Source organism: Aythya ferina (genome assembly GCF_964211825.1).
Source record: "Aythya ferina genome assembly, chromosome: 12".
Lineage (NCBI taxonomy): Eukaryota > Metazoa > Chordata > Aves > Anseriformes > Anatidae > Aythya > Aythya ferina.
In genome coordinates, this window is record NC_140308.1 from 4,274,991 (window position 1) to 4,300,448 (window position 25,458).

At 34.9% G+C, this 25,458-nt stretch overlaps 1 protein-coding gene across 2 annotated transcripts in view; it reads right to left on the reverse strand.

Annotated features, from left to right (window-relative positions):
- The window catches only part of CDH13 (cadherin 13), a 487,393-nt gene that overhangs the window by 252,691 nt on the left and 209,244 nt on the right, over positions 1 to 25,458 (reverse strand). For both annotated transcript variants that reach the window (XM_084533251.1, XM_084533250.1), the window contains exon 5: positions 5,870 to 6,022. In XM_084533251.1, coding sequence (XP_084389377.1) covers positions 5,870 to 6,022 — 153 coding nt within the window. The remainder of the gene's footprint in view (positions 1 to 5,869; positions 6,023 to 25,458) is intronic.

Consider the following 25,458-nt stretch of genomic DNA (forward strand, 5'->3'; position numbering starts at 1 on the left):
TAGAGAAATTCTTATTTCTAGCATTCACAGTGATGAATTTTCCTCTTCTGTACAGAGCTGATCAGCTTGCTTACTGAAGAATCCACATAGGGACAGCTAAACTTCAAGCAGTGCTGCCTGGTAACAACCTAATGGCACTTTCTCAGCCAGTGTTCATTTCCCTTTCTGTAGTTTGACTATGAAATTAGTCCAAAACTGTCATCTCTGAGTTTACTCGCAACACGTGAACACTTTGCTGAATATACACATACAAGCGTATTATAAACTTATATTTTTTCTTTATATTGACATCTTATGAACTCTTTATGTATACTTATATAATGTAAGCTACAGAGATCATTTTCACTTCCAGAATTTTTAGCTGTATGTCAGTTGATCTAACTAGAGCCTATTTATACAAATAAGTTTCTAGCTAATTAATAATCAAATTCAATAGCTACACAAGAACTGCTCCATTTTATTATTATTTTTTTTTCCAAGTGAAATCTTTTCTCATTGCCAAATGATCAAGATTCTTCCCTGACAAGTTTGTACTCTGCCACGATTCCATGTTTTTTGGATGTAACACGTGTAGTTTGGGAGCACCATTATATTATTATGTTTTCTCTGTGTATCATTTACGTTTTAATTAAGTCAAACACATTTGACTGAAATTTACATCCCCACAAGACCAAAACCCTTCCTCCCATGGAATGCTGAGTGCCTTCTCCTTTTCAGGAAATTACTGGGAGATGACGGAGGTCTGACCTTTCCCCGCAATAATTGGTTTCAGCTCAAGACAGAGCAGATCACTTAAATTTCATACAATTCTGCCAGTGCAGATAACCAAGATAAAAACATAGTTTAGACCTGTCTTGAAATTAGAAGCAAATCTGTGGTTTTCATTCTCAAAGGGAGAGAGAGACACACTTGTGTGTGCTATCTATCTCCATGCTGCATATTGCAGAGATTTAGTATCAGGGTACGTTACATCATTCTGAAAAGGATGTGGCTGCAGTATACTCAACTTAAACACAAGAAAAACTAATTTTTCTGTACACGATAAATTACAGTTGTTTACTTCTAGGTTTTTATACCGCTTTCATTATATGCAAAAATACATTCAAGTACTTGAACATCTTTGTCAGAAAATACTCCTAGGCACCTGACTGAGCCAGTTTTCCTCAAACCTCTGAAGCATTTCCATTTTTTTGTTCCTTATGAAGCACAGAAATAGAATCCAGTAGGACTGCAAGCATCTCTGTAAATGTTTGTCTCAGTCACAGAAACAGCAGTCTCATGTAACTTGAACTGATGCAGTTCACGCTAAAGATTTGGTTGCTGTTCATTGGTCTGAATCCTTCAGCCTGTTCTCAGTCTACTTGTTATCCAATGTATAGACACAGTAATACATAGGGAACAGTCCTAATTTACTTTTCAGTACTGTTAACATAACTTTTCTGAATATCTCAGTCTAACAGTTGCAAGGCATCCTTTCATAGAAGTGTGATGTGTCATTATATATAAAAAAAAAAAAAAAAAAAAGCTGAAAACTGATTTCTCACCTCTGCTTGTGAAGTATTTTCTAAAGCAAATAAAGCTCTTCACTTAAAAAAATAATTAAAACTAACTCTTCATTAACAGTTCAAATTACTTATGTAAATTTGTTCACAGCTCTAATTTGCACACTGTCGCTGAATGGTTTTATCAAACTTCATTTTGTGTTTGCAAAGGATCGCTTTCTGATCGTTTCCCTTCCACACACCCTGCAGTTATGAAAAAGCCCACCAATGATGGCACCATCCTTTAGCATCTTGACACCTGACTGAAAGCCAACCATTGACTAGATGGCACATTGCCACTGATGCTTAACAGGACTGGATTTTACTGTTGCAAGGATCACATGGTGATGGGAAGTGATAGGAAATGAGTTTATACAGCTTCAGTCTTTGTCCTGTACTTGGACATACCTAGGAAAGAAGGAATGCCTAACCAAAATCTCATATATGAACTGTAAAAACATTAATGGATTCCTATCCCTATATCTTTTGGACATATCCAACCTTCGAATAAAGACCCAAACATAGTTCTTTATCTAGTTCTTCTTAGTAATTTTTGTCATCTCAATCATGGTAATCTGCTTGTACTTTCATGCAAGCACTTTGCCTGTGAACATATAGTATTTGTGCAAATGTGAGGCTTGGAAAAACTCCACATTTTCAATTAACAAGTTACCCCATAACCTCTGTTTCTCAGCCAGTCTTCACTGGCTTCATATTTGAACCTTTGTTTCCCAATTCACTAGCCTTTTCTTTCAATGCTTAACACAGCTAGACTTCCAAATTCATTGGAATCCTTCAGTTCTGTCATCAGACATTAGCATGACTGAATTCTTTTGATATTGCCTAAAGATGCAGCTGAAAGTCAATAAAATTCCTGTACTTTTGGAATCAGAAAAGACAGCAGAACTGAAGTGTGCCAGGAATTTCCTGGACTATTAGAAATTTTTGGACGTACCTCAGTGATTTGAACCAGAAAATCCGTCCTCCCTAAATTTCTGTATTTGTTTTAAATACCTGCAATTTTTAATATTAGATAAACAATCTTACATTCCCTGAAATTTCCAACCAGTTTTATTCATTCAAGTCTTGATAGAAAACTAAGGACATTATTTTTGATAGCATATTTGTAAACGGAATGCCTTTTTCTTATATTAAGTAGGGGCTCTATGTGACATGCTTGTCTCAACAAACCAGAAATAATTCAATAATATAACTATAGTCTGCCTAAGTCCTTTCTTCAGACCATTATTTAGTAGTTGCACCAACAGGCAATTAACCCTAAAATAAAACTACTCAGTGTAAATCCATTCCTTTCTCTGATCCATTTCTCTGATTCCAAAAGAAAAAGAATTTCCACAAACTTTTCTAAAACAATTTATCTTAGCTGGCATAGTAACATCCTTACATCCTCTTATCCTCTTGCACTTCCTCATAAAGAGCTTTCATTTAAAATTGCTGCTAGCAGACATTCTCCAGCCTTTAAGAAGGCACCCCACAAAGCTAAAGGGACAAACATACCAGAAGAATCTACCAATTTCCACTGGCAAATAGGATTTCATTACCATGATTTCATATACATGAGAAAAAAAAAAATTACTTATGGCTAATTTCACTGTAGTGGCTTTTGGACTTCTGCTGTCACATCCAGCCTCCTCTGATAGTTTCATTTTCTCAACAGAAATCAGCACATTTTCAAAGATGCAAGTGGTTGGGTCATATTTGCTATGACAATTAATTACCCTTGACATTAATATTTCAGTGGAATTTCATATCCTTGTCCACTTTTGAACAACTTGACTAATTTCATTAAAAAAAAAAATAATAATAATAATAAATGAATCAAATAAGTCTGTATTGGGAAGGGAGCTAGAGGCTCAGGTCGTTAATGCATCTGCCTTCTATTCCTCTCCCAGCTTTAATTTCTTCTGCTATTAAAGAAGTAAACTCTTCTCAACACACAAGTACCATGCAACTCAGCTGTAGCAGATAGACTTTAGCAGGCCCCAACTCTCAGATTTTTCACTCTTTGAAATTTTTTCTATCCTTTACTAAAAATAAAATAATTGAAACAAACAGTGGAAAGTGGCAATTAACTCACACAATCAATGGTTTTCTGAGTGGAATTCAGTTGCCGTATAATTTAATCACTTTTCTCTTGTAATGAATTATCATAGGAAAAAGTCCTACAAGCTTTTCAATATTCCTCCAGGATAAACAAGACAGCAAAAACTACTCTTGAACCTTCAATGGTAGAAAGAACAACATTTTTTGTAATAGATTAAATACCCTTAGATCATTTATAGTGCTTTGTGGTACGTGGATGTGTAAAAGCTGCAAAGTTCTATGAAATACTGTGATCACCAAAGCTCAATTTTGTGCCCTATTAACATCTGCTTTAATTCTCATCCCTTGAGTGTATATGCACTAAGAATAGGAAATAAATCAGTGCTAATACACAGCAGCCTTCTGTGTAGCTGGAATGATTCAAACAAATTTAATTTTTTCATCCTTGCCCCATCACTGATTACTTACTTGATAGTAAGATGGCTTGCAAAGAACTTGCACTTTTTCATGGAGATCTATTCTTTTCTTCTTTGCCTTTTGCTTTGAAATAAATCTTTCAGGAAATCAATACTTTGTGGGTAGGGGAAGGAAGTTAATTTTTTTTTCAAAAAACTTGACAAAAATCAGTCTTTTTGGTAATTCATCTTTCAATGTATCAAGGAAATCAAGGAGAAAATCCCACTGCCTTCCTGACACCATGAAACATCTTTATTGGAAAACAACAGGCTGGATTCAAAGACAGACTAAATCAAGTTGAGGGTTCTCCTTCTGCAGAACTTTTCAGCTACATTTTGCACAACAGGATGCCAGTGAGCATGCTGAGCAGAGTGCTATATAACAGGTTAGGAAGCACTACAACCTATTAGGATATACATTTGCATTGCTCTGGATAATCTGCTACACTGCACTATTTGTATATAATTTGCATTGCTTCAAAAAGACTTCTCTAGGGAAATGTTTTTTGTCTTAATTTAAGTGTATGCTTTGCCAGATCAGATAGGAGGGCCATTTGTGGTTTGATGCATTAGGCTGAAAAGACTACTATGATTTTCCAGTAAAAAAAAAAAATCAAGGTTTATACTCAATACATTAAGGTAGAAAGCCACTATGATAAAATAGGAAACAGCTGGAAAATGAAGATGAGGAACAGTATTATAAAGAGAAACTGCAACATTTCTCTTTTAAGAAAGACAGCAGTGGCTACCATAAATCCTATGCAAGTGGTTAACATACATTTCACTGTAAACCCAGATGAGAAATAGATGTTTAAGTGTTGAAAATCAACATATGGTACATTTTAGCAATGCTTTTTGGGCAAGCATGACTAGTCATCAAACTAGTAAACTCTTCCAGAGTAGGAGAGAAACAGCACTGAAAGCAAAAGTAGTAATTACTACACAGCAGAAGACAAAACTAAGAGGTTGGGGACAGCAATCAGAAATGTCAGCAGACCCCAAGCCCCTCATAGGCTGGAGCAGTACACACTCCCTTCTGCATGATGATACAGAGATCAGATCTGCTATGCTGGGGCAGAAGTGGCAATGAACAAATCTACTGAGCATTTTGAATCCAGCTTCTCATCTATATTGAAATGCCAAGACACAATTTAACTGAGTGCACATTTCCAGAGTGAGATAAAAAACATGAATTGACAGATCCTCTATTTATACTACGCAATTCAAGACATCATGATGCAGTTATTTTACAGATTTCCAAGATCACTTGCTGTATTTCAGTGAGGAGAAACATTGCTTTTATTGACAAGGAAAGGAATCCTTTATAAAATCTTTGTTGAAGACACGTTTGACAATGTATCTGCTGACATTAACAGGATCTTCTGCAGCTCAATTAAAAATATCCATTACTACAAAATAGAGATGAATAGTATATTCCATTGACAACTTGACAACCAAAAGTAGAAAGTATAACCAGATAGTACCTCAGAGGCAACTTCCCAAAATAACTTCTTTTGTCCAAACATAATTTTGTATTCACAAATCATATGCGTACATGAATTTCAGACAGTAGTTCTACTGAAGAAAAGTGACAGAAATACATGCAGAAAGCAGAGCAGAGTTTTGATTGCATGTAAAAAGACACACATTTACGATTTCCAAAGGATAAACGGTTCTTCTGGAAATTTTTTAGCACGGTGTCTCACAGTTTAGGCTTCAGTAACTGCAGTCTTTTTCAACAGCTAATACGCATTCAAAAGTATGTATTACCAACAGAGAGGCAAAGACCCTATTGCTATGAGTACTCACCTCATAATTGGCAATTGCTTCTCTGTCAAGGGCTCGGGTCACAGAGACATCCCCACTGATCTCGTTGATTCTAAAAATTCCTTTTGGGTCTTGATCTACTCCCTTACCAGAGAGTCGAAACTTTGCTCCCTCAGTCCCTTCACTCCTGATGACCTGCATGGCAGAAAACAAGAAGTTACAGGCCACATTATAAAAATAAAATAAAATAAAATAAAATAAAATAAAATAAAATATAAAATAAAATAAAATAAAATAAAATAAAATAAAATAAAATAAAATAAAATAAAATAAAATAAAATAAAATAAAATAAAATAAAATAAAATAAAATATCATTCTAAACCCACATAAGCAATTTCAATCTTTATCCTAATGTTGAGGCACATTCCCAGCCAACAATATGAAAATATAAAATATGGTTTCAGTCATTCAGAAAACACTGCAATTCTTGTGTTAAACCATGGAAAAGCTAGTCAGGTCCTTAGACAGTTGCTATCTTATCTTCACTGTCTTCTATTTCACTACTTAAAATTTCTATTATTCCGTTGCTACTGTATTCACTCCATGTCTAGCATTTGACATTTTATTTAATTCTTTTTCTTTTTTTTTTTCCCATTTAAATTGATAAACTAGCTGCGAACAAATCCTACAAGTGAAAAAAAAAAAAAAAAAGACATTCCACCAAATGGCATAAAGCATACTTATTTCACAACTCTTATCATATCAGATAGCCATCACACATTATTTTCCAATTAGTCATCCCTTTTTATTAGCAATCTTAGTAATTTCAAAATAGATGACTTTGGGGATTTTTTCCCCCCTTTCTCATTCTCATCTATACTCTTCCTTTCCCAGGATTTTAAACCAAGGAAAAATCTCCTCACAGAAATATCTGGGTATCCTGCCCAGAACTCTGCTTAGTCACACAGTTGGAATTCCTCCACTTTCCAAATGCATGAATACTTATATACATATGCGTGTAGTGAAAACTCCTGGTTACCATCACTATCTTGTTTCCCATATGAAAAAATCCCTAAAAATCCAATTTCAAGGCTGTCTTACATTACTGACAGTAGCATATGTAAACTTGCATAGCTACACAATGTTTCTTATAAACTACATGCTTTGCAAATTTGTACTTGCACACCAGAATCTAGAAGGATTATAAATTAATCTTGCCCTTTAAGGCTGACAGTCTTGCCAAGCCATTCTTTCCCACTGCTGTTTCATGTTCTTTTGTTTCTAGAAATTTTATATTGTTAATGTTTCCGCAGAAACATTAAGTCAAGTATTTATATGCTAGTCTAAATCACAGCTCAGGAATCGGAAGGAACAAGGGGCATTAGAAATCTGGACCTGTGCCAATTTTGCAATAATCAATATGCGGGGTGTTTAATAATGTCCCTGAGAAAATACACACTTGTTGCCCTATTGCTGTGGGTTCAGCAACACCGGTTAGCAGATTACTGAGCAGGGAGATTTTGACTAAACTCCATAATCATTATTCCTTTATTTTAATTGAGGAAAAAAATAGCCACAAGTTATGAAATAGAAAACCAGCATTTTCAGAGATAAAGTTTCAACTTTCAAACCCTTTGGGAAATAGAGAAATTTCAAAGTAAAAAATTGTTTCACTTTTTTATCCCCTTCCTCCTCCTAGTCAGAAATGCTAATTGATTAAATTTTCTCCTTGTGTATATTTGAGCATGTCATGACAAAACACAGAGGCAGACAACACTGCAAGTGACAAAAGGGCAAACTAACTTTGTGCTTCAGGTTCTGTGATGAAGCTAAAACTTAATGGCTGAAAGCTACCCAATATTCAATACATATTTTGACCAATCTCTGGTTTTGCTCGTTTGTTACATCAGGTTTAAAAGTATGGTTTTCTATTTCCTTATTATGCTTATGATTTTGCAGTGTCATGACCACTGCTGACTTTTGTAGGGAAAAGCTGAATTGCTTGTCCTTTGTCCTGATTTCTGAGACTTCTTTTAATAAGTGCTCCTTTACATATAATATAAGAAGAGTGGTTTGAAAGGCACCATTTCAGCCACAGACCAGCACAAAAATCTAATTCAGAGATGTTTGCACAAGAGTCCTATCCCACCACAGCGGTCTAACATTTCCTAACTGTTCATCACAAATTTGAGACATAGGATAGGCCAAAACCCCAGCTGCAAGAAGCCATAGAAAGAAAGCACAACTCATGGACATTACTGATATTCTGCAAGGGAATTTATAAGACAAATTCCAGATAATTATGTACAGATCCTTCTTCACACTAGATAGAAAGGCAGAAGAGTAATAATAATAGCAGTAAGAAGCATCCCTACAAGCCTGACTGGAGGGAAAACTTACTCTTTCCTCCAAATCTGACAAAGACCTTAATCTTGAATTTGCTAGCAATACATCCCAATGTGGTACCTGAAAGATTTGTTCCCCCTGGAGCTACATTGCATCCCATATCTCATCCCAACCTTAACTGCAACCGTTCCTCAGCATACAGTGTACGGGGTCAGTGAAGTTACCAGAAAGCAGAGTTTTTTTTTTTTTGTTGTTTTTTTTTTTTTTGTCTAAATGACAGGATGTGTCCGCTGAACCTTTTTAAAGCTTCAGGAAGCAGGCACAGTCCTGATTCAAGCATGTGCAGAGGCTTCTCTCCTATCTATTTAGTCAGTTAGGCATCTAGTTATTGCACAGCAACTCATGCTTGATGGAATATTAAGAAACCCAGGTTAGAGATGCTCCATATACCACTGCATCACTTGCTCTGATGCAACGGTGGTAATTTAAAAAGTAATTTTCAGTATGATATTTTTGAAATGTTTAATTAGCCACAAGAGGGAGCTACATACTCCCAGGAATGTAAAGAAGAACATTAACATCTCCTAATTAAGAAGCTTATATAATGGCTGCATAGTTCAAAGAAAGTGCATTTCCCAGTTCACACTAAGCTCAGTACAATGAAAAGTTTAATACAAATCAGGCTTAATTTGCCATATGGTTTGGTGCTTCAGCAAGAGCAAGGAAGAAAGAACAGGAGGATTGTCTGACATCTCCTCTGGCAAGACTGCTATTCTGAATGCCATCTAAAACACAGCACTGTTGGTATGAAAATTTCCTAGGTTACAACATATTACACAACAATGCTCTCCCAATCTACAGGCAAGGCCAAATTATTTCTGCTGGAATGTTTGCTTTGGGACGTTGTTTCTACATTTCTAAAAAAGCTCAGTTTCCACAGTTGCTACCACCTACAGACAGAAATGCTTATCTCCATTTCTTTTTTTTTTTCACAGCTTTAGGACCTTCAGTGCTTCAGTGCAGGTTCTAATATTGAAAACATCTGCACCGTATGACAGTAGCTATGTGTTGCATATAAAACCTCTTAATTCAAGGATGACGAGAATGCCTCTCACTCCTAATGCCTCACCATTAGAAGTGTTCACAGTCAGGCTGGGTGGGGCTTTGAGCAACCTGGGTTAGTGCCTGTGGCAGGGTGTTGGACTAGCTGATCTTCAAAGGTCCCTTCCAAACCAAACCAACATGGGCAGATGGGGTAGACAGAATAATTGCTTACCAAACATCCCACAATAATACAGACTTGTGAAGGCTACTTCCTCCCCCAGGACCCAAAGAACAGCACAGATGCACTTAGATATGCCTCATTTCCCCACCTCAACAAGGGTTAACAGCATTTTCCCATGTGAAGGGTGCACTGGAGAATAAACATACTGAAAACTGACATGATCCACACTAGCCTTGTCAGAACCCCTTCTATAGCACTGAAGACAGAACAGCATTCTTTTTGAAAAATCAAAACAAAATAAAAAAAGGCAGAGATGAGTATAGGGCTCAACTAAGAGACACTTTCAAGAAAACAGAGCGTTACTTAGCTGACGGGATCTGTTTTTGCTGAACCATAGCCAAAACATATTTACCAAGTGTTGTTTTCCACCTGACATTATGTATCCCTTCCAGCTAAACTCATTTCAGCATTCTGATCCCCCTATTGTTACAGGTACACCACAACAGTAAACCAGTGTTCTCAAGAGAAGAAGAGAAATAGAAGTACAAAAACCACACTACCCCCAGAGACACTTTACAGTTCTGCAGCCGTAGTAATTGCGTCCTTAACAGCACCATCTGAGTTCACCAGCCTCAGTAGGTGTTTGCTGCAATCAGTTCTGTAATTTCTTAGTTCTTGGCACTGTCTGAATTAGAAGTACAATATATTAGTTTCAATTTTAATTCAAAAATGATTGCCACCTTCAGAGAGGTACATTTGGTTCCAGTCCTAATACTTTTCACTTTGGAGTGTTAAACTGCCTCCAGCATGTTTTTTAGTTTTGTGGTTTTTTTGGTTGGTTTTCATGGTCATGTTTTTCTCACCTTCTCCTTCTTCTAGGAAGCAAAATTATCCACGGAATATTTAGCACTGAACTATTTTTTTCTTTAATCACTGTACTCCAGAAGAGCAAAACCATGGTTTAAGGCCCATTGTTTAGACAACACACAAATATTCGAACAGACACTTCCTGTCCTGCCATACCGAAAACCACTCTTTACAGCTGGAGGCTCCTTCTGCTCTGTGCTCTGACTCAAATAATCTTTCAATCAAGACAAACGCAAAATATTTTTATTATTATGCAACCCCCCTAACCTACAGAACCTTCTTCTATATCTACTACTTCACTACTATAAGATAAACATACAAAAACTGTGGTTTTAAAGCAATTCAAATAAATTTGCTGGATTTAATAATTTATTAGTTTATTGGTTTTTAATACATGTGTCTTCATTAATTGAGGATCAGATCATCTAGTTTATCTTGGCAACCTAGTTCTGCTCTTTGTCAAAGGGAGACGTATTGGCCAAATCAGACCTTCCCTCTGACTCGGGCCTAAATGCAGAACTCATTCAATACCTGGGTGATGCTAAAGAACTTTCAGGTGATTTATTGACATACCTAAAGGTAACAGAAATTAAGTTTCTCCACATGACTCTGTCCATTGTTCATGATAATTAGGGATAAAACAAACACACTATAAATGACAGCATATATTTTATGTTACACTTTTCTCTTGTTCACAAAGCAAGCCTTGCTGTTAAGGTCCACAATAACTGCCTTTCACAATCACCAAACTTAAAAAATAATTATTAGCTGAAATGCATCTGAACAAATACCTATTCAGTATGTTCTCCGAGAAACAAGCTAGGTTGGTGTAGACTAGCCTGAACAATATTTGCAAAACTCAAGTAAACAGCAGAATGAGCCATCAGCAATTAAAGATGCTCATGTAATACAGTAGCGGAGGCAATATTACAGCCCTGAATTTCAAAATAGTTCCAGATCAGGTTTCAGTCACCAGTCTATGTGCGAGGCAAGATTTTCAAAGCTGTATAAATCTTCTAGACCATGCACTGTAACCCCGACGCTTAAAACAGCATATCAGCTAATCACTCAAATTCTAATATTTGTGCTTGCACTAGAGCAGCACTTTTGAAACCACAAGCAGGGAATGAAAAAGGAAATGTGACCAGCCATGGGAATACACAACACGGACCCAACCTCCAGTGATAACTGAAGTAGGAAAACAGTCAAGGTGAAGGTTTTGGTTTGTAAGCTGGAGAAAACAACAGCAAACAGTGCTTCTGTATCATCATCTACAAAATATTGGCTTGATGCTGTTGACAGTCCTAAGTAGAATATATAAATTAGAATATATACATATATATTTTCTAGAGAAAGCAAGATGTATATGTATATGAAAGATTTAACTCATAAAAGAAAGCCATAATTCAGTTATTTAACTTCAAAATCCCATGTCAGGTTCCAAAGACTCAGTTTTAACTGGGAGAAACGTATTACCAAAAAATGTTTGGATTTTTGCACTTAAAAGTACAAAGGTGACTATTGGGCAAAAGTACTACTACAAGGCTAGCAATTATTTCTTATTCATACTCTTTTGTATTAGACCTCTTAACACAGAGATTACAGAGAAAAAAAAAGTTCTTCAAACAAGACAACGTATTATTGTAAAATGCATCTGTAAACTGAAGCCTTTTTAATAGCTATATAATTTTTTTGAAGTATTGAGCACTAGGTGTTCAAATACCTCAAACGTGGAAAATTTTACACCATCACAGATGCAATGTGGGAATGAAAAAAAAACAAAACAAAACAAAACAGAAGTCGAAACTGAAATTAATTGTGAAAATGAAAAATCATACAATGATATTCTCAAGATAACAGGGTTGTTTTTTTTAACATTTTAACTATGAGCTTTGTCATTGAAAACATTACAGGAAGTGTCACATTTAGGAACACCATTGTGAGAATTAAAGTTCGAAGTTTTAACATATTTTTGATGCATGTTTGCAAGACTGATTTGGAGCTACAAATCGTACAAACATTCCTTGCCTGAAGCAATCTAAAAAAATGAATACTCTTATCAGGTAACATATTTAGAACTTCAGGTACATGAAGAAAATAGAACTTGTAGTGCTTGAAATGCAGATGGCACATCTGAATATTTTGTTGCACTGGGGCTGTGCTTCAAGAAGTTACTATACCAACTTTTATTTTGTTAAAGCAGTGAAAATGCAAGGTTTTAGTCCCTATAACACAAACAATTCCACTTCTGAAATTTGCGAAGGTTAATAAATTCCACAGATGAAAATTTCAACATCATGTTGTAATGTATAAAAAGTATACAGTATATGAACAATTGGTGAATTTCATCACCAATGCTCATTTTTAGCATTCTTTTCAGAATAGTCAACACAAATAGGACATTTCATCTTCAACCAAAATATATCTTCTAAACATAATGGATTTTGATCATAATTATGCATAGACTTTTACAAAATTCAGATCAATTTTGTAGCAGGATGCACAAGCACACAAATGAAACACAATCAGTTTATGTATGTGGAAGCCCTGTGTCGCAGTGGTTCCCTTTCATCTGAGGTTCACTGTTGTAGTTCTACACCAATGTAACAATTTACCCTGAAGAATAGCGATAGCACTGGGGCCTGCAGACTTCATCTACCAAATCTGAGGATTTGAACAATATGGACTACTACCAGTAAGCATTTGCTTTCAGACAGAAGTAAATTAAGTCTATGAACATATAATGATTTGTGTTATCTTTTGTAGCAGGTAATCCTTCAACTTTTTTTGCTCTTAATTTATAAAGAGCAAGAAGATGCATTACAAATAATTTTCACTTCCCCTTTTTCCTAAGTAGTAGTTGATTTCAGATAAGTATCTGCAAACTCTAGAATCAGCACACAATAATTTCCTCCTACTGGCAGCACAGAATTTATGAACACAGGTTTTTGTAATCTCAAAGGAGAATTACCTGGAAGTATTGCTTGTCACAGAAGGACTGGTTATTTCTGTGGCTGATTTGGCCTATCAGTAGGCATTTAATCAGCATATTTTAATTAATGCTTAGGTTACTAACTTGTAACACACCCTCTTAGCTGAAAGCATTTGAGGATCACCATATTTTGAGTGACAACTAGCTGAAGAATCTACAAAGCTCTAGTTGTTAGGAAAAGTCTGACTGACTACAATACATGAAGAAAATCTCAAAGAATGTCCTTTAAAAAATAATAAAATGATTATTTACATTTATTAAGGGGGTTTATTGCAAACCTATCATTGATCTAAAAAGGCAGAAATGCAGAGACAATGTTTAATGGTTTCTAATTGCAGAAATTCACGACAATGGACAAAATGCATAACATGTAACCAGCACATATGGAGCAGCAAAGTCTTCAAGGAATAGGAGAAAAGAGAATATAGTCAATTTACAGTAACTGTTTCCAGGTATTTCACAGTACTGTCTATTCCCAGTAAGATCAAAGTCTTCATTTTATTACTCAAGGCCACTTTTGCAGCATCCAGAAAATCATAAGGCTGTCTGATCTAGCACTGGACTGGAAGAAACACAGCACCATTTTGGCTGTACCGTGTCCTGGCTAAAATAAACTGCTGATAAGGTCTAGAGAAGTCTGTCCTGGGCTGAATGGGGAATCTTAAAAACAAAACAAAACAAAGCAAAAAACACTAGTCACTTTCTTTCCCTGCAGCTACAATTACTACCCACAGATTGAGCTACAAATGTTATCTTTAGATCCATGCACGCAGCAAAGAAAGAAATCAAGATCTGGATTAAGTGGGAACTTCCAGCCGGGTGGAATAATTGGAATTGCAAAATGAGACACTGAGGTTGCAGAGCCAACCTGAAGAATCGAATAGAAGTAATAAAGCGAGAAAAATGGAGTTGGTGAGAATGATTCACTTAAAAAACAGTCTTGAAAATTAAAATTCATTTTAAGTTGAAGAAATTTGTTGGAAGATTGTGTCTAATTTTATTTTGCTTTAACTAACAACCTGTGGAGTCTAGACTTCTAAGAATACTTTGCGGTTAAGTTGAACATAGAGGAATAAGTAGTCTATCAAGAGCATTTAGTTTTTTTAAATTGAAGATATTAAAAAGCAATATTATGATGAAGAGCATTTTAAAAAATTTTGTTCCATTATATGAAGTCAATGTAATACTTCTGGATGCTTTAAGAACCTGCTTAGCACCCAATTCCCATTTGTAGCAAACAACCCACAGATCTAATTATAGATTTTTCTCAGCCACTAGTTCCCTAGGAAACAAATCCATGGCTCATGCCTTGTGCATGGAAGGTCATAGTATAAAGATAAATATTTTTCTGTGTATAGAAACTCATCTAGAGGTCACAGGTCTGCATCTCAGCAGACGATGGTGCTTCTGTCAAGGACAGACAGCAGCTACGTTTGACGGATATCTCAAATATTTAAAACTTTAAACACTTTAATCTGATGAAGCACTTAATGATTTTATTAGTTACAATGCTCTATGGCTCTTTTTACCGTAAACAAAGGATTTAAATTTTCATTTTCTGAACTCATTCCCATTTTTATCAATGGGTCCACCTCACTTTTTATCTTAAATGTTCAACAGCCAGAGGTGAATGCAAAACAGCTGGTATGTAGCTACAACTGATTAGAACTGAAAGGCAGAAATTTAATTTCAAGCCATGAAAGGTAAATATGATTTGAATTTTCAGATATTGACTCAAAGTTAACAGATGTCATCACAAACTATTACAACATTTCTACCTACATGCATGCAAAGCTGCAGTAGTTTTATAAAAAGGCGTAAACATTGCTACTCAACTTTTGATCTGATTCTAATGCATTGCCAAAAAAAAAAAAAAAAAAATACAGACAAAGCATAATTCCCAGATATGTGTGAATAAAAACTAAACCCAGATATGTGTGAATATAAAACTTGAACAGAGGTGAAGTAGAATGAATTTGAGGGTGGCAGAGGGAAGCTTTTTCAGATTTATCCTCCTCATTTATAACACAAAAATACTATTCAACTCCATCCTGAGCCATTTACAATGACAGCTTGGAAGTTAAACAGTCTTACTCACACTAGTATAATATTCAGCCTGACTTAAGGTCACATAAAGGCTTTAGGCTAAGTCAAAGTGTCTTCAATCTGTGGAAAATGAGAAGGAAGCCTGCACTGTCAGCACGTCTCAGGTAACATGCAACAATCCATGCCAATCCAAACCCTACAGAGGTCTTGTTCCACTTGTGTCTGTGGACAGGCTGCCACCACGGTCCAAGCCATCAGCTAATACCACAAGCCTGGACAGCTTTGCACCTTAGATTGCAGAATGGTTAGATGGATGCCAAAATATTTGATTCTCAGAAACGTTTTTGGATCCTTACTTTGTTCTTTTAAATGTACATTCTTTCCCACACTTTTTTTTTTATTCCCTCCATTTTTGTTCCTTATTCACTTTTGCAGATGCTACCAACTGTGCTACATTGCCTTTGCTTCTTTAGCTGTAGTAGACTGAATTCTCATTAGCTAAAACTGGAAAAAAAAAATCCATGTGGCTGGTGAAATTGCTACCACAAATTTGCATTTCAAATCTTTTAATGACTGTTAGCCTTAAACTGGTCTTTCACTGCTGAGTGAGGGTTACCCACTTTATTGGGCAAAGCACTGCAGACATGATTACATAGCCAGGGAGCACTTACTCTAATCTGGGCTCTGCACACATCACGTTCATTCAAAAAACAGGCTGGCAGCTTCAGAAAGTGCAGGTTTTTCCAGCAGCATAGCAGGTACCTCACTCACCAAGACCCAGGAAGTCCCATGTTAAGTTTGCTCCCCATTTCTGGGCACTTAATTCCTTCATGCTCTCTACTATCTCTAAAGGACACCCTAACTTTCATGTGTTGGTATTTTCCAGATGGGGCTGAAAAGCATTTTAACAACACCAGTATTTGATTGGCCTACTTTTAATAGTAAAAACATTACCTGAAAGTGGTTTTGCTAGCAGTTTCATAGGTGACTTTGCCTTCAGACTCATTTCAGAACTCGGTGTTCTGAAGTAATTATTTATTTATTTATTTATTTTTGACAGTGACAGTGTCACCAAAGTATGGTAAGACACTCCCTTCAGTCTCCTGTTATCTTTTCAATAAAGTTTGCTCTTCTCCTATTCCTTCCTTCCTCCTATATTCCATGATAAAGACTCAAAATCCTCAATACATTTCAGAAATGTTTTAAACTTACAGTTAAAAAAGCTACCACTAACTTGAGTTCACTTTCTCATTTTAAAGAGGTCAGCTTTTAACTTTACTGATTGCTTGACTCTTGCTAGAATTAGAAACGTAATGCATTAAAACTATGGATTCCAATGCATAAACAACTTGATGGAGTTGTAATTAGTGACAGGGTTACATTAGTCTGTTAAGAAGCTTTCAGATGACTATCCAATAATTGCAATACAGTCTTAAATATATATCACTCTTCGTGAAATCATGCTGCGGAATTATGGAATCAATCACGATGAAATTAGCTAAAAAGAACACAATTTCAAAACTAGTCATTGTCAAGATGCAGAACTTCAGACTTTGTTACACTTCTAAAAGCTTGAGGATCTTTAGTCGTGGAACAATTAATCTTCAATAATACTTATGATGCATTGTTGTCTGCCATCTCAGTTATTATCTTCCAGATATATTATTACTGCCTTCAAGAAGTCAGCATTAAAAATTATCTAAGTCTAATGTTCATTCACTGTGCTACAAAGACATACATTTTCAGTGAATAGCAATACCTGGAACACCTTTCTGAAATAAGGCCTCCATATGACAACTCAGAACACTGGACTAACAACAAAAAAACAAATATCCTACCACCACTACCCACCCACCCCACAAAAAAAGAAAAAAAATCCATTCATTGGGAAAAGCTGCCTAATGAGAGGCCAGCAAAGCATCTCTAGCCTGGGAATCAGGCTACTGCATCTCTCTGTTGCTACTGCAACCTGTCCTGTAATCACAGATCTGCACAAATGACTTTTCCAGATCTTTTCGGTCTTAAACAAGAATTGTAATAATATTTCATGAGTACAAGAAGAAATTATATCTCTGAAATCATGATAAAAAATAGGCACTATTTATAAGCTTGCACTCTTATATAGCCGAGTCCAATATTCCATTCAAGTTATTCAATGCTGAATTTTCTACTCCCTGGCTGAGAATTTTGAGCTATCATAGGAAATGAAACTTTATTATACACAACTCAGTTTATCAAAAATCTCTTCTTTAAGTAATTTTGTGAATGGTTAGAAAGCAAACAGTCAAAAGAGAAGCTGTTTTTGCTGCACTTATAGACATACAAGAAAACAGCAAGTCCTAAGCTGTGAAAAGTATATCAAAAATCAAAACACAAGCACCCATGAGTGCTCTTTAATGTTATTTTCCCACCTCTCTCTTTTCCTTTATCTGTTTTTTTTTTTTTTTTTTTTTTTTTTTTTTATTACTGTAATCCATTATAAAGTTGGTTTCAGTTTGACATTATATGACACACCATAGCCATCCTTATGATGCATGATGCACCTTCATGAACTATTAAAGTTAAGAGAAAATCTCGACTAGTTTCTGACCATTCAGGTCCTCATTGCTTAGGCTGTGTTTGGAGATATAACACAGAAGTGGCAGTAGCCAGTGCTAACATTAAATACTCAAAAGAAAGCTACTTTGAGAAGTCTGATTGCTTCTAAGGTGAAACAAAGTTAGTTTACTGGAGATTTTTTCCATTCATTCCATAGGAGTTTCATTTCTACCTAACAGTTTTCAATACAAGTTGCTGAGCCTCAAGATGCAATGTGCTAAACGTACAATAATGTAAGGTGGCCGGCTGTTTGTAGAGCACCATTCTGTAACGTTTACATATGTTTTTTGTATGGTGCTTGACAGAAATGCATCATGTCTTTGGAACTGTACTTTTAACAGTTACTGCTAAACTTCCAAACCCCCACAGATGAAGGATATTACACATTACCAGTAATTAACATGGAATCAATATGGTTCCTTTTACTGGCACCCAACAAGAACTTTATCTTCATGTATACATTGTAAAAAGGTCTTCAAGTGTTCATAATTTTTATAAGAGCTCTTTCCAACAAAATCACAGACAATAAAATATTACTGATGTTCATTTGCATCAAGATGCTTCAGCATACCTGATTGGGCACTCCAATACAAAACTATTTAATTCAATTTTGCAACAACACCAATTATTCAAACTTCATTTCCACAGAAAATAATCACTCTAGGTTAGTGTAATAATTCATTCATCAAATTTTATAATTTCCTTCTTAGAAATACTAGAAGCTAAGCCATAAAATTTAATTATGTATAACATCTATATTTTCTGACTCAGCAAGCCAAAAGCTGTCTTCATTCCAACCAAGGATGTCTTTTAGTCTTTTCTCCTATTGACGCTTATATAAATATGTATGCATAAACACATGCATATGTGTGTACAAAAATTGGTAACTATTCATTATGTAAATATATAGTTCAATGTATGTGTATGCAAACATTAATGTTCTTTCAGTGGTTTCACTTCCGCCTAGAATAGTTGGCAAGAGAAATTACAGTCACCTAAAGGCTTACAGGTACAAGTCAAATACATGCTCGTCATTTGCAGGTACAGATATGAATCATTACTTCAGTTCATTATACTAAAACAAACTACATATCAATACTTGCTGTACTGCTGGATGAAATGCCTTAAACTTAAAAGAAGTAAAGCAGAAAGCAGCAGCAATGTCTTTTTTGGGTTACCATGGCTTTTGGTCTGTGGAAAAAGGCCCAAATTTGTAACAGGAAATGCAAATACTATTAATTAACCTTCTAACATATGGAGATCTATTACAATGACAATACTTACCAAGTTTTTCTTAATTATCCAAATTACAACTGACTTTTCCCTAATGGCAAACAAACATTAACCTGCATTCATCTAATGACTCATTTAGAAAGACAACTCCATATATATTTTTTTTAATTTCCTACAGAAATCATTTTTTAAAAATCTAACTGCTTTCAAGGATATTGGAAAGAACTGCACAACTGCTTGCTTTTAGCTTTAACACATGACTGTAAGATTATAAAGATTTATTGATAGCTCTTTGAGAATAAATAACAACCCACAGCAAAAAACATGGTGTTAATTTTGTTGAGTGATTAATTACATTGCATTTGAAGTGTTAGGTGATCTCTTTGATTAAGAAACCTTATGTAAGAATTCACCCAAATCAATATCTTGTTGACCTCCACAAGCAAAAATCACCTCTAAGAGATAACATAGATTCTTCAAAATATTTCCCTGTTTCCAAAGGAATTTGATAAATCAAGATCTTTCTGGTTTCCTCAGCCTCTATTTAAAAAACAAAACAAAACAAAAAACTCATACACAACAAAATGAAGCTATAATTCTCACATCCAATTTGCAAAAGACTCCAACAACAAAAATTAAATGATTAAATGTACCAATTCACAATTTAGTAAAACCTTGAGTAACATTTTATTTTTCTTTAAGAATATACATGTTAAGCTTTGGATGTTATAACCTATAATTATTAGAGACAGGTTTAAACTGAGTTGCTCTGCCTATATATGAAACATTCCCAAAGTTTAAGATGACCTTTATAGGAAGCTCTAAATTGAAACCTGTAAAGTACTCTTCTTTCTTTTGAGAAAACAACTTTCTAAGCAGCCTAACAAGTGTTACTGTTATCATGTACACCACTGTAATAAATAAATAAATAGATTTAAGTCTTTCACCAGCTTCAAAAACATTTTTTGATCACTTATCTCTGTTTTCAATTCATATATGATTGAGCTTTTCAATCTTCTGTGAAACTGAGTCCACCAATATATAGTTTGTGTCTTCTCATAACATATATGCTTACAAAAAAGACAATATTTCATGATATCATAGCCTGCAGACTAGAAATAAAATATCATAAACCATTAATGTAATAATTATATTTTCAGACTCACATCAATGGTTATTAACAAATATTAGCATTCAAGGAGAACCTATATACTACAAATTCTGCTCATGAGTTTGAATGAAAATTATTTTTGAGAGGAAAGAACTGGAAGGTAAATATACACGAAGTCCTATAATAAAAGGTTTGATTTTGCCCAGTGTTTGCCTGAAGCAAAGAATAAAAATAATCTAGGCAATAGAAATAGATTGAATTATTTTTTTAAGGCACCAGTACATTTGATAAATTTGCTAGTGAGTATCAGCCCATGAATTTATCAGTTATCAACAAATAAATCTAAATTATCACTATTATACAATTAAAACTTTTTTTTCTTTTTTTTTCAAATGGAAACAAACACATGCACACAAAAACATTCTTAGGCTTTTTAATCCACTTGTAACTAAATGCGTAGAAGACTTTTTTCCCCACCTGTAATAGTATTATCTTTATTATCTTTTCTATGCGTGAAAAATTAGATGATTTCCAGTCACATACAATTACCTATCATAACATTGTTCAATGTCAAAAAAAAGGAGAAAAAAAAAAAAGATAGATAGATAATGGTAAGATTTTGTGAAAGTTTGAGTAGTTAAATTATTAAACTGTTAGATATGGAAGTTTGGTGGATAATGGCTATGCATTCTACAACTTGCAGAATGTAAATGTAGCGATTAGTATGGAAAAAAAAATAAGTTTAACGCTTTAGTTGAGATGGGAGAAAAAAGAAATAGACAAATTAATTCAAGAAGTCTTCATATTCAATAAAGTAGAGCTAGAAAAGTAAAGTAGGATGTTTGTATAAAGTATTCTAAATGTTAGAAAGGAATTTGCACTCATGTAGCAATGAGGTCTTGCCTGTAGCAGGACTTAGAAGTCAAGGAGGTTCTGTTGCATCCACCAGAAGAAGCTAAAGCAATTTTAAACCTGTCTTAAAAAAAAAGCTGTCTAGTAGAGATGAATCTGTTATAGTGTGGCTCTGTGACTTTTAGAGGAACATCAAGATCCAACAGAAAAGCTGTAACAATCTGTGCTCTGGTAACATCTGGCACAACAGGGCCTTGGAGCAGCCTCTAGTGGCTCCAGTCTGTGTGCATGGCTTCCTGGCTCCCATCATCAGAAATACAATGTTGGTGTTTGAATCTGGAAGGTGCTCTGCATTGAGTAAATGTTTTGTGTGTGTGTGTTTGTTTTTTTTTTTGTTGTTGTTGTTGTGTGGGTTTTTTTTTGTTTGTTTGTTTTGTTTGTTTGTTTGTTTGTTTGTTTTTGGTAGGTCCTTTAATTAACTAAAATCAACATTCTTTTGCACTATGTGCAACAAACAATCCATCTTAAAGTCACGGAACTAAAATAGAAATCAGAGATGTAGGTGTCCAGAACTATTTTAAACTGGCAAAATATAAATATCCCACCAGGACCTTCTCCACCTGTACTGTGGAGTGAGAGGATTCAGCTATGCTGTGCTCTAAGCAGCCACTACTACTCTGGGCCTTGGTTTTGCCTTATTCAAGCAATAGCTGAAACTGCAGCCTTGGGATTACAGCCATAACAGGCCACTGGCTCACAGCTGATACACAGAAAGGAGAATCCACATTTTAAAAGGAAACAGAAGTTAATTTCAAGGCTATTTCCACTTCATACTAACCGCCACTTTCTGATACTGATTTTATTAAGTGATAATCTATAAACACCTATGGCCACATCTGGCTTCAGTTACATGGGTGTAGCTCCAAAATATACCAAGGTTTCATAGACGTTTCTTCAACTGAATGTTAACAAATAGCACAAGCCATAGTTTATCATTTCATATGGGATTAGATTATTTCCATATTTATATGATTTAGAACTAATGAAAGGGTTAACAGTTTCATATGTAATTAATTGTGGTCTCCCTCTATTTAAGTGTAGTTCCAGAACAACTAAAGCATCTAGTGATAACACATACAAAGCATGTTATTCAAATAGTGCACCTGCTTTTATTCTTATTGTCTACTTGATACAGAAACAATCATATTGCACTCTCAGGCAAAACGAACTGAATTTATCTAGAATTTTAGTGAATCTTACAAAATAGAATCAAAATATTTGGAGAGCCTCTGGATAATTTGCTGGTGCATATAACAATGAAGGCACAAGAGCACGTCACGCTTCATAAGGAATTCAGAAATAAAGCATATGTGATTTTCTCTTCTAATTTAAGTGAAATACAGGGCTGGCAAACAAGCTGTAGGGATAAATAATAAGGTAAAACAAACCTTTAGATTAATGAAGCAGGTTAGTTTCCCCAGGATCAGACCTTCTTGTTTAATTTTTACTGAAAATTAAGGCTGCAGGCATATGATCACTTTTCTCAAATACATATATATATATATATATATATATAATGATATTAGTAACTATTTGTTTTTCACAAATTAGGCAGCAACACATCATGAAGTTAGACAAAATAATTTAACAAGGTCTACTAATTTTATTAATAATGAAAATCACCTTAATACATATGCTTCTATGGGCACGGTTATTGTGTCTAGGATAGAGGAAGATCTGAAAACAGCCCCAGGTTTATCAAATAATATGAAGAGCACAGAATGTTTTGAAACTGATATTTAGAAAGAACAGTCAATTCTTTTCAATTATAAATCATTCATTTTAACTTCAGCCAAAGAAATCAATAGGCAAGAAAACAGAACTCTTGTCAATTAGGACTACTTCACTAGATCTATCATTTTGGCATATCTTAGCAATTTTCAGTCGGCAACACAGTGTATCAGCATTAAACCAAATTTGCAGACCAGTTGGACAATTTAAACGTGACATGATGTTCAGAAATTTAATCCTGTAAAACCCTCAATTTAAACAGTTAAGACAAGGGATAGATCCTCATTAGAACCAAAGGTCTGAGGAGTGATCAGTCATTTGCTTGCACTATTGTCTTGTTACAGTTTTGATATTTTACTCCAAAACGCAGGAACCATAAGTGTTTTAAAACTTGACCTTTAGCATACCTGTCTACCATATACTAATGAAAAAACTGCTAGCATACAATGGTATTTAGCTGATGTCAGACATCATATTCTGTATACTTAAATTGTTTCCTATTGCGGCAGTATATTTCACTGAAACATATGTATGTATATATATATATATTACAGTCCTCTCATTCATAACACACAGCATCTGCTTGCCCCTCGCCTCTCTGAGTAATAGCACATTGTAGAGGAAGAAGTGGAACTGAAGCCTTAAATCATCCAACTGAAAAGCCAAGCTTCAAATGACCCTAAACTCCAGGGTCAACTCCTGCATGCGTTATGGGTAACTCATTAGGACAATTTTACCTAAAGGCACTATATATGTCAGCGTGACATCATAGGTATAAATAGCAGTAGGAACCAAATGAAATTACAGTAGCCTTAAATAGGAAAGCACTTTTATCCCAACTAAGTCATAGTAAACACTATGGACTTCCTCCTAAGTGATTCTAGAAACCACACAGCATTCAGCAGCATCTAGAACTTTTCAACAGGTTTTTGGTGGACTTCTCAAGGAGTTATACTAGGTGCAAGTTGCAGTGGTTCTTACCAGCCATTGCATTTTTCTACCTATTTCAATAATCAGACATTATAATCTTTTCTTTTACATTACAGTAGAGCTGGAGGTGCCCAAATGCTCACAAAACATCAGAAGAAGTAACTGTTTTAACTCCACTCTCTAACTGCAGATTATACACCTTCACAGTGAAGGAAATGAGGCACCTAAATTTCACTGACAATGTGTGCCTCAGTAACTTAAATCTCATTGCTTTCAGAAATAGCTTTTTATTTCTAACATTGCCTACATACTTTGGAAATGTGGAATGACTCTATAAATAATAAAGCAATATTTGAACACAAATAATGAGTCAGACATTCCTCACCCTTTCTCTCTGCTTTCTCGATACATTTGCGTGATAGAAATTGTTTTTAGAACAAAAGCTTAAACTTGAGATGGCTTGTGAGAATATAGAACAGCAAAGGAGGCACTTGTACAGCCACTCAAATCTTTTTGCAGACTGTTATCTGCAAAAAGAGCAGTAAAATAAAATGTAATTCAAAGACTGATCATGCATACTGCATTATTCAAGAATGGTCATGGGTCAGCTCATATAATCGGTCATAATGACCAATAACATGCTGTACCAACAGCAGAGCAAAAACAATCAGGTATAATAGCAACAAGAATACCCTTTATTTTTGGCATCCACAAGATCTTGTTACATTATATATTACAGTACCACAATCTTTGAAAAAAATCAGGGATTTTTATTATTATTATTATTTGGTATTTTCATTCTATCCATGACCTGGTAGTCTATGGAAGTTCCTTAGTTCTTCAGCAGGAAAAAAAAAAAATATATATATATTATTCTTAGTGTGTTTCCTCCACACTATCTCAAATCCTAGAATACTATCATATTTATCCTTAGTTATTTATTTTCCAGCATGTCCTGTTCTATTTCAGCTCCTGATTTTTTACCCCTGATTATCTGCATTGTCCTTCCCAGAAGCTTAAGTCTACTGAACCCTTCTTAAGGCTGCATGAGAAGAACACAAAATTAATCTATTTGTCCTCTGGTCACTATTAAGGATTGAGCTGACATTTTCAGAGAGCAATCCACAATGGTTACAGAATTGCTCCCAAATTTTTTATGAACTTAATCTGAAGTTATCAATAAAGACGATCGTTCAGTACTGTTAAATCCTTCTGCAGATCTTCCTTTTGTTGTTGTTGTTGTTGTTTTTCCTTGTTTATTCTACACCCATTTATTTATTTTGACACTTCAGTCTGACATGCTCCTTCAGAGTCCTGTCCACTTCTTTCACGGAGAATATCTGCAGTGTGACACAGCCTTCCCTTGCAGGGAACACTAAAATGTTTTTGCTGGTAGTTTATTCAGCTTTAGGAATCATTTCACAAAACTATGCTTACTCTCCCATTTTAACAGGACTTTTACTTTTCAAGGGATGTTGGGATTTTGAGAAACTCTCCTACAGTCTTTCTGAATAACCAAAGGAAGGACATTTGTTTATGTTAACTTCTGGTCAAAAATTTATAAAAAAAAAAAAAAAAAAAAAAATCTCCTGATATTAAATTCATGGCTGAAACCATATACTGCTACTTAATCATTTTC